This window comes from Gobio gobio (assembly GCF_949357685.1).
Source record: "Gobio gobio genome assembly, chromosome: 15".
In the NCBI taxonomy this organism is placed as follows: domain Eukaryota; kingdom Metazoa; phylum Chordata; class Actinopteri; order Cypriniformes; family Gobionidae; genus Gobio; species Gobio gobio.
The window spans coordinates 48,596,899-48,612,444 of NC_137108.1; the positions used below are offsets into that span (position 1 = coordinate 48,596,899).

Genomic DNA, 15,546 nt, shown 5'->3' on the forward strand with positions numbered 1-15,546 from the left:
CAAAAAACCTCACCTCTTTCAGTGAAATGAAAAAAGTGTTGCTTCTTTCCTGTTTTGTCATCATAGATGCAGCATGTTGTCAAAATGACATAATGAGACAAAGCTCTAAAGACTGTAGGAGCATCGCATTGGCACTTCTGTGATACTGGACTGATTTAATAAGGTATACAATATTTTACTTCTGTATACAGTATATATATATATATAATATAATGAATATGATAATGATTCTTTTGAAAGCTCTAATGCACACACACATATATTGTATTTCATCCTAATAATTCATTATTACATGAACTCAGTAAAGAAAATCACATAAATATGGGTTCCTCCTGTGTTTTGATAGTATTGATGGATATTTTAAGGGCATATTTTTTAAATGTACTTTTACATTTACATATTTAAAATCTAAATAGTTCTGAAACAGATGTTGCTAAATATACTATATATATATATATATATTATATACTATATATATATATATATATATATATATATATATATATATATATATATATATATATATATATTTGTTTCAGTCTTGAAAATGTTAGTGCTAGTTAATTTTCTAATAATGTTTGTTATAAGTGTCACTTCACTTGTAGCCTATATATACTTTCCATTGGTATTTCCATCTGATGTCCCTTTAACAAATTTTCCATCTTTGACTAGTTATGCAAACTGAAATACATATAGACTAAATATCACTATGATGCAGCTGAAATATTTGACAGCAGAAATCTGCAGCTGACCAGTCTGGAAGTATTCCAGGAAATGCATTTTGAGTAATAATATGATGTCAGTAGCTTGTAGTGTATTATAACTATAGTAGTATAACATTAGTTGTTGTGTAGATACTCCAGATACCCTGGTGTGAAAATGGATCAACTAATCATGCATTTTTATCTCTGCATGTGCATTGTGGTTTTATTTTATTCTCAGTAATAACTTAAACGTGTGACATGTTCACTTCCTATGTTATTATATATTCAAAATGTATTTAATAATGTCCTCAAATGTACTGCATGTTTATTTTATATTGCACGCATAGATGCATATTTAGCACAGTTGTTTAGTTTAGTCAGTCCCATCTGTGTTGAACTGTTTTTACTGCCATTAATAAGTCAGACAAAAATAGTATTCTTTACTACCCTAAAGCTCCATTGTGTGGTAATTTAGGGTATGAGACTAACTCCTGGTAAAGTAATTTTACTGATACTAAATGCAATACAACAGGGGATAAAACTATGCAACGCTTTTGCTTGCTCTGTCACCTGAGGGAGTTTGGGTTCCTTGCCACTGTTGCCTCTGGCTTGCTTAGTTGGGGACACTTAATATTCAACAATAATATTGATCTGACTGCACTGATGCTGTTGTATGAGAACTGAACAGAGCTGGACAATGACATCGCCTTTTTCTGCAGAACTGCTTTATAGATGAAATGAATTTAATAATTGCTGATCTTTACAACAGAACTGAATCAACACTGAACTGACTCCAGCTTTGAAATAACCTGTTATGTATAAAGCGCTATATAAATAAAGGTGACTTGACTTGCCGTTTTTTTTTATTGAGGAGATGCTTATCAACTTCCTGTCATGTCTAAAGTATGTTATTTTTGTGGTGAGGAACATATATCAGTTAAACACCCTGTTGAAGTGTTTAACCATGAACCAATTAGGTTTCTGGAATGTACAGGTGCTGGTCATATAATTAGAATATCATCAAAAAGTTGATTTATTTCACTAATTCCATTCAAAAAGTGAAATTTGTATATTATATTAATTCATTACACACAGACTGATATATTTCAAATGTTTATTTCTTTTAATGTTGATGATTATAACAGACAACTAAGGAAAATCCCAAATTCTGTATCTCAGAAAGTTAGAATATTGTGAAAAGAAATATTGAAGACACCTGGTCCACACTCTAATGAGCTGATTAACTCAAAACCCCTGCAAAGGCTTTAAATGGTCTCTCAGTCTAGTTCTGTAGGCTAATCATGGGGAAGACTGCTGACTTGACAGTTGTCCAAAAGACGACAATTGAGAGCTTGCACAAGGAGGGCAAGACACAAAAGGTCATTGCAAAAGAGGCTGGCTGTTCACAGAGCTCTGTGTCCAAGCACATTAATAGTGAGGCGAAGGGAAGGAAAAGATGTGGTAGAAAAAAGTGTACAAGCAATGGGGATAACCGCACCCTGGAGAGGATTGTGAAACAAAACCCATTCAAAAATGTGGGGGAGATGCACAAAGAGTGGACTGCAGCTGGAGTCAGTGCTTCAAGAACCACTACGCACAGACGTATGCAAGACATGGGTTTCAGCTGTCGCATTCCTTGTGTCAAGCCACTCTTGAACAACAGACAGCGTCAGAAGCGTCGCCTGGGCTAAAGACAAAAAGGAAAAAAAGTGGTCCAAAGTTATGTTCTCTGATGAAAGTACATTTTGCATTTCCTTTGGAAATCAGGGTCCCAGAGTCTGGAGGAAAAGAGGAGAGGCACACAATCCACGTTGCTTGAGGTCTAGTGTAAAGTTTCCACAGTCAGTGATGGTTTGGGGTGCCATGTCATCTGCTGGTGTTGGTCCACTGTGTTTTCTGAGGTCCAAGGTCAACCCAGCCGTATAACAGGAAGTTTTAGAGCACTTCATGTTTCCTGCTGCTGACCAACTTTATGGAGATGCGGATTTCATTTTCCAACAGGACTTGGCACCTGCACACAGTGCCAAAGCAACCAGTACCTGGTTTAAGGACCATGGTATCCCTGTTCTTAATTGGCCAGCAAACTCGCCTGACCTTAACTCCATAGAAAATCTATGGGGTATTGTGAAGAGGAAGATGCGATATGCCAGACCCAACAATGCAGAAGAAGCTGAAGGTCACTATCAGAGCAACCTGGGCTCTCATAACACCTGAAAGGAGTGTTCCTTAGTTGTCGGTTATAATCATAAAAATTAAAAGAAATAAACATTTAAAATATATCAGTCTGTGTGTAATGAATGAATATAATATACAAGTTTCACTTTTTGAATGGAATTGGTGAAGTGAATCAACTTTTTGATTATATTCTAATTATATGACCAGCACCTGTATGTATTGCTCTTGCTTGAAGTAAAAATAATGACATTTGAATTTCTATTTCTCGAACAGGTTTGGCATCTACAGTGACGATGGCGTGGACGGTGGCTCTCAGTAACCTGGTGTTAGCGGTCTACGGATTCACACTGATCGTAGGCCTTCCTGCCAATATTTTGGCTTTTTACACCTTCATCCAGAAGGTCCGCAAGCGCCCCGCCCCGATGGATGTGCTGTTACTCAGTTTAAACATCTCTGACCTGCTCTTCCTCTTTTTCCTGCCATTTCGCATGGTGGAGGCGGCCAACATGAAATGGACGATGCCGTACTTCCTCTGCCCGCTGTCGGGATTCATCTTCTACTCCGTCATCGCCAACAGCACCCTCCACCTGATGGCTATCAGCGTGGAGCGATACCTGGGTGTAGCTTTCCCCATTGAATACAAGCTGAAACGCAACCCTCGTAATGCCGTGATAGCCAGCGTCCTATTCTGGGTGATTTCCATGGCGAACTGCAGCGTCGTCTACATCATGCAATACCACAACTATTTTAACCCCAACGTCACCGATCCATCCATGCGTAACACCTGTTATGAAGAATTCACAGCCGAACAGCTCAAGATCCTCCTGCCGGTTCGCCTGGAGCTTTCTGTTGTTTTCTTCCTCATTCCTTTCCTCACCTGCTGCTTCTGCTACATCAAGTGCATCTGCATACTTTCCCGTCTATCCAAAGTTCACGCCAAGAAGCGCTATAGAGCCATCGGGATGGCGTTGGGAACGCTTCTGGTCTTTGTCATCTGCTTCATGCCCTTCAGCATCTCTCATGTGGAGGGATTTGTGCGCGGCTACAGCAGTGAATGGAGAACACATGCTCTGCTCACCAGCACGCTGAATGCATGTCTCGACCCTTTCGTTTTCTACTTCTCTTCTTCGGCGCTCAGAGAGAATTTCAAGAACGTGTTGCAGGAGCTGGTGAGGCGTCTGTTCCCTCCTAGTTACCGCTCGGCTCTCCTCTGCCCTTTATTCAACCGCAGGAAACCAGAGGAGAGAACACAGAGCTCTGATGACAGCATCCGCTAACACATCATGCCTGGTTCTGCATTGATTGATGTGCTTTGTATTGCCTGCATATGCGTCTTCAATGCTATTACGCCACTGTGACCCAATGCTTTATGGATGGACCGAAGAGGAGCAGCTTAAAAATGGTTTTCGGAGGAGAAAATCAAGCGTGCACATTCTGATTGCACTAATATTTTACTTAAATCTTTGCAGCAACGCAATTTTATTCACAATTAAATTAAGAGCTTGACCAGTTAGTGGACAAATTACAGTGCAAACTAACATTCAAATTAATATTCAGCATTGCTTTTGCCGTTAATTAGACAAAGATGTTTTGACAACTTTGTGAAACTGTTTGTTACTAATCTTTCAATAAAATGTTTGATTATGCTTTCGTTCTTTATTCATCCATTCACTCGCTGCACTCGAATATGAACTTTTATATTTTTATCTTGCCATCTCTTTAGATAGACCAACACAAAACTTGTTCCTGTGACGTCACTTCCTTCCCAGTTTGGAGTTATACAGCGTGTGGAGGTACAAGTTTGATTTCTAATCAGAAGGAGCTTTAAGGCCAAGTATGTTTACACACAAGGAATTTGTCTTGGTGACAGAAGTTTCCAGTGCAGAAGGAAAGTACAGACATAGTGCAGACATACATGGAAATTACACAATAAAAATGAAATAACACTATAATATTTTTTTTTTTATTGAATAAATGCAATATAATAAATGTAATAGAAATGTAGAAAGAAGGTGTTTTGTGCAAATGGACAGTTATGATAAACATTGCATAGTTATGAGAGTTTTAGCCCAAGGGCAAAATGGGCTGGGTGTGTGGGTTCCAAAGTGGTTTCCTTAGCCCCTTTTCTCAATCTAAATGTGTAAATATCTTAGCGGTTGGGCACGGGGGATCCAATAATCTTACTAACTTACTTAAACTTCTCAGCTGTCCTGACTGTAGCCTACCTTGTTGTCTCCTGATGTCTGACTTGGTACACTATATTGCCAAAAGTATTGGGACACCCCTCCAAATTTCAGGTTAACCAATCACTTCATGGCCACAGGTGTACAAACATTTGTGAAGGAATGGGTCGCTCTCAGGAGCTCAGTGAATTCAAGCGTGGTACCGTTTGCCATCTGTGCAATAAGTCCATTTGTGAAATTTCAAAATTCCACGCTCAACTGTTAGTGGTGTTATAACAAAGTGGAATCAATTGGGAACAACAGCAACTCATCCGACGAAGTGGTAGGCCATGTAAAATCCCAGAGTGGGGTCAGCACATGCTGAGGGTCACAGTGCACAGAAGTCACCAACTTTCTGCAGAGTCAAGAGCTCCAGACCTCCAAACTTCTGTGGCCTTCAGATGAGCTCAAGAACAGTGTGTAGAGCTTCATGGAATGGGTTTCCATGGCCGAGCAGCTCATCCAAGCCTTGCACCACCAAGTGCAATGCAAAGTGTGGGATGCAGTGGGGTAAAGCGCGCCACCACTGGACTCTAGAGCAGTGGAGACGTGTTCTCTAGAGTGACCAATCACACTTCTCTGTCTGCCAATCGCATGGATGAGTCTGGGTTTGGCGGATGCGAGGAGAACGGGACTTGCCTGACTGCATTGTGCCAAGTGTAAAGGTTATGACGAATGAACCAGACAGCCAGCTGTTCAACCTCCAGTCTGTAAGCAGACTTGTCACCGTTTTGGATAAGACCAATGACTATTGTGTCATCTGCAAATGTCAGCAGCTTGACAGACGGGTCTTTTGCAGTGCAGTTGTTCGTGTACAGGGAGAAGAACAGTGGGGAGAGCACACACCCCTGAGGAGCGCCAGTGCTGATAGTGAGAGTCCTGAATGGGAGTTTCCCCAGTCTTACAAGCTGTTGCCTGTCTGTCAGGAAGCTGGTGATCCACAGACAGATTGAGGTTGGCATAGAGAGCTGCGAGTTTGGCTGTTAGAAGATCAGGCATGATGGTATTGAAGGCTGAACTGAAGTTCACAAATAAGATCCTGGTCTATTGAGATGTTGCAGGATATTCCCATGTTGACTGCATCATCCACAGCTCTGTATGCAAACTGCAAACTGAAAAAAAAAAAATTCTCTCATTGATTTTTCTCTCACACCCATACCAACAGCTGTCTTTGATGACCCACTAATCACTAATTTAAGAATACCTGTTTGAGCAATTGATGTGTCCTGAAGAAGGCTTTGTTGCCTAAATGCGTAGATCTACTTTTAACAGTTTTTAATGATTTAGCCCAGTATGTTAAAGGCTGTTTACTTCACCATGAGAGTGCCTTGGAATATTTTGTTTCTATAATAAGGGTCCAGTGATGTTCTTCATGTAGCCCAGCACCAGTCTCTCAAATGACTTCATGACCACAGAAAGTGACAGGTCTGTAGTCAGGTAGTCTAGTGATTTGGTTTTTTGTGGGGACCGGGATGATGGTGGCGCATTTGAAGCAGCTAGGGACTTCACACTGCTCCAGTGATCTGTTAAAGATCTGCGTGAAGATTGTGGCCAGTTGGTTAGCGCAGGCTGTTAACCAAGCAGGTGAGATGTCGTCTGGACCTGAAGCTTTCTTAGTCTTCTATTTTTCTTTTGTAGACCCAGCTCACATCCTCCACACACAGGTTGAATGGCAAAAGTGGAGGAGGGAGGTGGCAGGATGTGTTGGTGTATGTGTGAAGTGCAGATTAGAGCAGGTGTGAGTCTGCACTTTCAAACCCAGCAGTAAAATGCATTCAGATCCTCCGCCAGTTGTTGATTCCTCAAACCAGTTTAGAGTAGCTTCTTTTCAGAGTAGCTTCTTTTAGCCACTCTGATCTCCTTTGGCCTGGTTATACAAGATTTTATCCCCATTTCTGTAAGCATCCTCTTTGCCGTAACAAATCTGTTTGAGTTTCCCAGTAAACAATGTTTTATCATTAGTGAATGATAAGAATGTCCTGGTAGGAATGCATGCATCCTCACAGAAACTAATGTTTGATGTAACGGTCTCTGTGAGCTCGCCCAGATCTGTGGATGCAGCTTCAAAAACAGTCAATCAGTGCAATCGAAGCAGGCTTGTAAATCCCGCTCTGCTTCATTAGTCCATTTTTTTACAGTCCTTGTTCCAGGTTTAGCTGATTTCAGTTTCTGTCTGTAGATCAGTATAAAACGAACTAGACAGCGATTAGAGAGTCACAAAGCTGTGATATGCATCCTCTATTGAGGTGTAACAGTGGTCCAGTATGTTACTGTCTCTGGTGGGACACGTGCTGTCTGAGTTTTGACATTTCACAGGAGAGATTTGCTTTGTTAAAATCCCCAAGAATGATTATAAGAGAGTCCGGATATCATTGCTCCGTGTCTGTGATCTGTTCAGCCAGCTGTTGCAGCGCCACACTCACACACGTGTCTGGAGGGATGTAAACATTTATGAGAATGAAAGAGAAAACTCCTGTGGCAGGTAGAAAGGTTTACAGTTTATGAAGAGCGCCTCTAAATTAGTAGAGCACATCTTCTTCAGAGTTGTTACATCTGAACACCAACTTTCATTAATGTAGAAATGGAATCCACCACCTCTTGTTTTCCTCGTTACCTCCGTGATGTGATCCGCTCTGAACAGCTGGATGCCATACAGATGTAGCGCGTTGTCTCGAATAGCTTCGCTCAGACAGGTTTCAGTGAAGCACAATGCAGCAGTTTGAAAAGTCCTTGTTAATGCGGGTGTCCATTTGTTAGGAAGGGATCGGATGAATACTTGCGAGCATGGTTCGAAACCCGTTTCCCCCATCTGCGTCTGACCCATAGACTAAAAAAAATATGGACGTAGTGTCCGTGACGTCACCCATAGGATTCTGAAGAGCAGTTTTGAAGCGTAAAGTAGGGTCAAGCTAGCCGTTGCCATCTTGGCAGCGCGTCATCGTCCGTCACTCCTGGATAACAGAAAATGGGCAAAGAGGCGGGACGTGGGCGGAGCTGAGGTGACTAACAGACAGCAGACAAACGACAATTCCACCTATCACTCAAAGTGCCCCTTAATTATGCAGGACTTTAAAGCTTTATATAATGTAAACGAATGAGTTATAAAAAAATTCACCCCCCTCACAGTCGTCATAAAGGGCAAAATTAGCCGTATAGACCAAAACCACTGTTTGTCCCAGACTGTAAACAGGTTTTTTTATGCTATAAAGTTGGGCATTTTAACATTGGGCTCAATGAGATGTCAGATTTTCTGTTTTTTTTTCTTCTAGGGCGCGCCCCACACTTTGAGAACCACTGGACTAAACACAGATCAAACAAACAAAAACAAAAGAAGAATTAGAGAGCACCACACAGAGGTTGCCATTCGGGGCTGCCTGTTCAGTTGCATGTAGTTTTTTAACTTGGATATCAGATTTAGGTTATTACTTTGGTTAATGTCAGTTTTGTTATTCACCTTATTAAATGACAGCTATGTTGTATCTGTGTCTATCTTTTAGCAGCTGCTTTTGCAAGATGAATAGAAATGCTCACAAATATACCTGCATTCCTTAAATTAAAGGTACACTATAGCCCTTTTCACACGGCGCTTTGAATTGCTGTAAAATTGCCAGAGTGCCTTCTGTGTGAACGCAAACACATTCCGGGATTGATCTAGTAATATTGCCGTGATCAGTCCTGGAACCCGTCCTGTGTGAACAAAAGCTGTAATCAATGCCGTAAGAGGTGTGTCGTAGTGATGACAATCACACATTGTCGAAGGTTGACATGGAGCCGCTTAATCTCCAACCTCCGGAAGGGTCACCAGTTTTAAACAAACGGCGAACAGAGGAGAGTCTGCTGGAAGAGAACGCGACAGAGCTCGTAATAAAACAAGAATCAACATTGGCTTGGCTTTTCGGAGATGGCGACAGCTTTATTGAACAGATAAAGTTGCCATATGTAGCTCTCTAACAGAGTTCATTGTAAGCATGATCTATTGTGCACATGCATGCGAAGTCAACTAACTTTCACAGCAAATTCTCATTAAGATGTTTGTAGAAGAAGAAACTTCCCTCTTTGACTTTCAACAACAGCCCATCTTGTAATTTCAAGCACTGAGTAAAATTAATAACAGTTGTCTGCAATGTACAGAAAGGGCATTCTGGGGCTGTGCTATTAAAATAAACCTCACCTCTTTCAGTGAAATGAAAAAAGTGTTGCTTCTTTCCTGTTTTGTCATCATAGATGCAGCATGTGTCAAAATGACATGTTGAGACAAAGCTCTAAAGACTGTAGGAGCATCGCATTGTCACTTCTGTGATACTGGACTGATTTAGTAAGGTATACAATATTTTGCTTCGGTATATATATATATATAATATAATGATTATGATAATGATTCTTTTGAAAGCTCTAATGCTTCAACAGGTCTTTTTTTTTTGCAGGTTTGGCCAGAAAATGCCAATCAAAATGAACCGATATTTCTAAATGTAATTTTCTGTATGGAGTTTTATGTAATAAGGATTATTAGATTGTAATACTATATATACACACACATATATTGTATTTCATCTTAATTCATTATTACATGAACTAAAATCATATAAATATGGGTTCCTCCTGTGTATTGATATTTACAGTATAGACTGTATTTATGATTTAATTATTTTAAGGGCATATTTTTCATTGCTGGTGTGAAGGAGATCATTTTTTATTTACTTTTACATCTACATATCTAAAATCTAAATTGTTCTGAAACAGATGTTGCTAAAGTTGTTAAACACAATATATGTTTTTGTTTCAGTCTTTAAAATGTTAGTGCAAGTTAATTTTCTAATAATGTTTATATTTGAACTGTCATAAATGTCACTTCACTTGTAGCCTACATTTTCCATTGCACAGTCTGGTATTTCCCTTTAACAAGTTTTCCATCTTTGACTAGTTATGCAAACTGAAAATTAAAACATTGATTTATACATTCAGCTCTCGAAAAAATTAAGGGTGCTTTCACATCTCTAGTTCGGTTCATTTGGACCGAGCCAAGGGCAAACAATTATACATTGTAGCATGTTTCAGCCTTTTTGGTTCCTTTTCACACCACACTGATTGCTTTGGTCAGAACCAGTTGAAACAAACCAAAATGCAGTCACATGACAACAGCCACATCACTCATTGGCCATGGCGTATTTCCTAAACTGCGACTGCGCGGGCTGGTTTTGTCCCTGGCCATAATCTATTACATTATTTGTATACACCACAATATGTAAACAATACATTTCTATAATGAAGCGCAGATGCGGCTTGAAAACAACGTTCTAATGCCCTGCAAACGGAGAGCGCGCATCGCTCCTCACTTCAAGCGAAGATCGCGCTGTTCTTGTGAGCTTTCGAAAGTTGGGACCTAATATGGTCATCAGACCAAATTTCCATGAGGCTCCGCACCTCCTCACTATTCCAAGTTTGTCCGCGAGCTGCTTAAGTGCAAACTGTCAACAAACACTTCCTCATCCCATAATGCACAGCGCAGCTGACTACGGCAGCTGGTTTAGTCCAAAAATTATCAGTACTTTTTGCAGTTGGGTCTGTTCGAGGTCGGATCACGTTCTCCCGTTTGAAAGCGTACAGACACCACCTCTTCAAGGAGCTCTCGGTCCACTTGTTTGGTCCGCTTTTGGTGCGCACCCCGAGTGCGATTGCTGCTTTCACACCTGACCAAACGAACCGCACCAAAGGGGAAAACCAACTCTAGTACGATTCAACCCAACTAAATGAGGTAGGTGTGAAAGCCGCCCCAAATTTTTTCCAGAGCTGAAAAGACTATATCCAGTCATGATGCAGCTGTCTGCAGGGTGCTAGAGCACACAGGGCCTGAGTTATACACTGTCAAAAATTAATTTATAATGAAAAATTCAAAAAGCGCCTCTTTTTTGGCAGGTTTATCACAGCTCAGACAACATGTTAAGCTGTGTTTTACAGGGTTTTCCTGTAAAATAAAACCAAAATTGTGTATTTAGACCACTGAATGTGGGTTTGGGAAGCTTTTAAATTTGGGGAGGCCAAATCCAGGCGGAAATCCCCAAAAATGGTCCCAGAGCTAAGGAGGTTAAACACCCTGTTTAACCCTCTGGAGTCTGAGCTCTTTTGGGGCCCTTTAGAAGTTTTGACATGCTCTGACATTTGTGTTTTTTTCAGTTGCTTATAAACACATTAATGGCAAAAGTGTAATTACACTGTATTCAGCACAAACTGGACTACCAGGATATGTGAGCGACATGTACATGCTTGTATTTTTGAGAGAAAAATGTTTATGCATGGTTTTTGAAAAAAAAAAAGAAAAAGTGTTTTAATATTAAGGCCGCAAAACACACAATAGATATGTGTTCACAAGACCTTTGACTCCTGTGTGTATTTGCCGAGAGTTTTTTCTTTAAACTGATGTGAGAATCATTGAGCCTACTCATTCATATAAAACAATATATTCATTTACAATTTGTGAGACAGTTTCTCTTCACAAAGCCAATATGCGAGGAGGCGTGATAGCTAGTGAATAATGATGAGATAACACCGGAGATGACAAAAGAACATAGTTTGCATAATGAGCTGCATAATGAATGAGCTCAGGTAGGCTATGTGACAGAGAGCAACAGAGCAAAGGAAATATATATTTTTTGTAGTTTATTTTATTTGGAATGTAGTCAAAAAAGGCCTATTATATTTTAAATGATCAAAAGATTTGACTACACTGCAAAAAATGCTCTTCTTATTTGATATTTTTTCTTGTTTCCAGCCCAAATATTTAAAATTCTTAAATCAAGATTAATTTACTAGATGAGTAAAAATTTCTGGGGGGAAAATCAAAATTAAGTGAATTTTTGCTTAGTTAACTTTATTGTCCCCAGGGGGAAATTATGCTTGGGCACAGTGCAGAGTTGCTTCATAAAGGTGGACCAGATAACTTAAAACAATCTACCCTCACCTAAAGGATTATTAGGAACACCATACTAATACTGTGTTTGACCCCCTTTCGCCTTCAGAACTGCCTTAATTCTACGTGGCATTGATTCAACAAGGTGCTGAAAGCATTCTTTAGAAATGTTGGCCCATATTGATAGGAGAGCATCTTGCAGTTGATGGAGATTTGTGGGATGCACATCCAGGGCACGAAGCTCCCATTCCACCACATCCCAAAGACGCTCTATTGGGTTGAGATCTGGTGACTGTGAGGGCCATTTTAGTCCAGTGAACTCATTGTCATGTTCAAGAAACCAATTTGAAATGATTGGAGCTTTGTGACATGGTGCATTATCCTGCTGGAAGTAGCCATCAGAGGATGGGGACATGGTGGTCATAAAGGGATGGACATGGTCAGAAACAATGCTCAGGTAGGCCGTGGCATTTAAACGATGCCCAATTGGCACTAAGGGGCCTAAAGTGTGCCAAGAAAACATCCCCCACACCATTACACCACCACCAGCAGCCTGCACAGTGGTAACAAGGCATGATGGATCCATGTTCTCATTCTGTTTACGCCAAATTCTGACTCTACCATCTGAATATCTCAACAGAAATCGAGACTCATCAGACCAGCCAACATTTTCCCAGTCTTCAACTGTCCAATTTTGGTGAGCTCGTGCAAATTGTAGCCTCTTTTTCCTATTTGTAGTGGAGATGAGTGGTACCCAGTGGGGTCTTCTGCTGTTGTAGCCCATCCGCCTCAAGGTTGTGTGTGTTGTGGCTTCACAAATGCTTTGCTGCATACCTCGGTTGTAACGAGTGGTTATTTCAGTCAAAGTTGCTCTTCTATCAGCTTGAATCAGTCGGCCCATTCTCCTCTGAAACCCTAGAAACGGTTGTGCGTGAAAATCCCAGTAACTGAGCAGATTGTGAAATACTCAGACCGGCCCGTCTGGCACCAACAACCATGCCACGCTCAAAATTGCTTAAATCACCTTTCTTTCCCATTCTGACATTCAGTTTGGAGTTCAGGAGATTGTCTTGACCAGGACCACACCCCTAAATGCATTGAAGCAACTGCCATGTGATTGGTTGATTAGATAATTGCATTAATGAGAAATTGAACAGGTGTTCCTAATAATCCTTTAGGTGAGTGTATATTATCTGCCACAACAATTTATGATTTATTAAACCATAATTTATGATTTATTACACCAATTTATTAAAACACAACAATTAATGAGATTAAAATCATGTTTTTACTCCAAACTTACTTTATATCACAAGTTAAATGTTTTAAATAACCTTTTGTGAAGAAAAATGGAAGCTTGAGTCTTAGATCTTTTAAATGATGTATAGTTTGTCAAGGTAATTACTTACATCTGACATGTAATTTTGAGCTAATTTAAAAAAAAATGCTTCAGTGCGTCCTCGCGCAGGTTTTTGCGTTTAATATTCACAGATGCTTACAGAGTAAACTTTGTCTACTTACACACAGCGGGGGAATACGTTGCTTTCAGAAATGAACAGCTTTTCATGGAGAATTATTCCAGGATTTTTAAACATGTCTCAAAACGATGTAGTTGAAGTAGGAATGCAGTACTTGATGTGTTTGTTTGAGTTGATGTGTGTGTGGGCGTCGCCTCCGGAGCCTCAGTATTTGAATCTCAATAGAACGTGCACTTCGTGGGCATGGTCGCATTAGTGTATAACGAGCCGCTCAGGAACAACTAATATCTCTCTGCTATCAAACGGATAACATAAACACAGAATATTTGTTTTTGATTTGGTTTACAGTGTTTAAAACATGACATTTCAGCGTTTCTTTAGACATATGTCTCGTGTTTGTGAGACAAGTATTCACTAAGCTAGAGGTCATTTTCTGAAAACTATCCGAATGAACATTTTTGAGAGAGAGGCTGCAGATCGTGCATCATGTTTGATTTCTTTATTTTGAAAAAAGCAAAAAAAAAAATTATTGTGACTGTACTAAAAAAAAAAAGAAACTTATAAGATTATAATGATGTATAACACTTGCTTGAATGATACAAAACGACAGAGTTATTTGAGTCTCTTTGGCACTGATAAGAAAAAAAGCGAGCCGATCGCACTGGCGCGATCGCCGACTTGAGAGGGTTAAGTGTTTAACCATGAACCAATTAGGTTTCTGGAATGTATGTGTTGCTCTTGCTTGAAGTAAAAATTATGACATTTCTATTTCTCGAACAGGTTTGGCATCTACAGTGACGATGGCGTGGACGGTGGCTCTCAGTAACCTGGTGTTAGCGGTCTACGGATTCACACTGATCATAGGCCTTCCCGCCAATATTTTGGCTTTTTACACCTTCATCCAGAAGGTCCGCAAGCGCCCCGCCCCAATGGACGTCCTGTTACTCAGTTTAAACATCTCTGACCTGCTCTTCCTCTTTTTCCTGCCATTTCGCATGGTGGAGGCGGCCAACATGAAATGGACAATGCCGTACTTCCTCTGCCCGCTGTCGGGATTCATCTTCTACTCCACCATCTACAACAGCACCCTCCACCTGATGGCTATCAGCGTGGAGCGATACCTGGGTGTAGCTTTCCCCATTGAATACAAGCTGAAACGCAACCCTCGTAATGCCGTGATAGCCAGCGTCCTATTCTGGGTGATTTCCATGGCGAACTGCAGCGTCGTCTACATCATGCAATACCACAACTATTTTAACCCCAACGTCACCGATCCATCCATGCGTAACACCTGTTATGAAGAATTCACCGCCGAACAGCTCAAGATCCTCCTGCCGGTTCGCCTGGAGCTTTCTGTTGTTTTCTTCTTCATTCCTTTCCTCATCTGCTGCTTCTGCTACATCAAGTGCATCTGCATACTTTCCCGTCTATCCAAAGTTCACGCCAAGAAGCGCTATAGAGCCATCGGGATGGCGTTGGGAACGCTTCTGGTCTTTGTCATCTGCTTCATGCCCTACAACATCTCACATGTGGAGGGATTTGTGCGCGGCTACAGCAGTGAATGGAGAACACATGCTCTGCTCACCAGCACGCTGAATGCATGTCTCGACCCTTTCGTTTTCTACTTCTCTTCTTCGGCGCTCAGAGAGAATTTCAAGAACGTGTTGCAGGAGCTGGTGAGGCGTCTGTTCCCTCCTAGTTACCGCTCGGCTCTCCTCTGCCCTTTATTCAACCGCAGGAAACCAGAGGAGAGAACACAGAGCTCTGATGACAGCATCCTCTAACATATCACGCCTGGTTCTGCATTGATTGATGTGCTTTGTATTGCCTGCATATGCGTCTTCAATGCTATTACACCACCGTGACCCAATGCTTTATGGATGGACCGAAGAGGAGCAGCTTAAAAATGGTTTTCGGAAGAGAAAATCAAGCGTGCACATTCTGATTGCACTAATATTTTACTTTAATATTTGCAGCAGCGCAATTTTATTCACAATGAAATTAAGAGCTTGACCAGTTAGTGGACAAATTACAGTGCAAACTAACATTCAAATTAATATTCA

At 40.7% G+C, this 15,546-nt stretch overlaps 2 protein-coding genes across 2 annotated transcripts; both read left to right on the forward strand.

Annotated features, from left to right (window-relative positions):
* Positions 1 to 91: 91 nt before the first annotated feature.
* LOC307138918 (free fatty acid receptor 3-like) lies at positions 92 to 9,964 on the forward strand. The gene is made up of 4 exons (XM_079837612.1): positions 92 to 163; positions 3,153 to 4,672; positions 9,326 to 9,421; positions 9,526 to 9,964. Exon 2 carries the CDS (start codon positions 3,173 to 3,175, stop codon positions 4,154 to 4,156), a length of 984 nt encoding a protein of 327 aa, XP_079693738.1. The 5' UTR covers positions 92 to 163; positions 3,153 to 3,172; the 3' UTR covers positions 4,157 to 4,672; positions 9,326 to 9,421; positions 9,526 to 9,964.
* A 4,319-nt stretch (positions 9,965 to 14,283) lies between these two features.
* On the forward strand, positions 14,284 to 15,267 carry LOC307138917 (free fatty acid receptor 3-like; the record flags this gene model as incomplete). The annotated part of the gene is made up of 1 exon (XM_079837611.1): positions 14,284 to 15,267. One exon carries the CDS (start codon positions 14,284 to 14,286, stop codon positions 15,265 to 15,267), a length of 984 nt encoding a protein of 327 aa, XP_079693737.1.
* Positions 15,268 to 15,546: the final 279 nt, after the last annotated feature.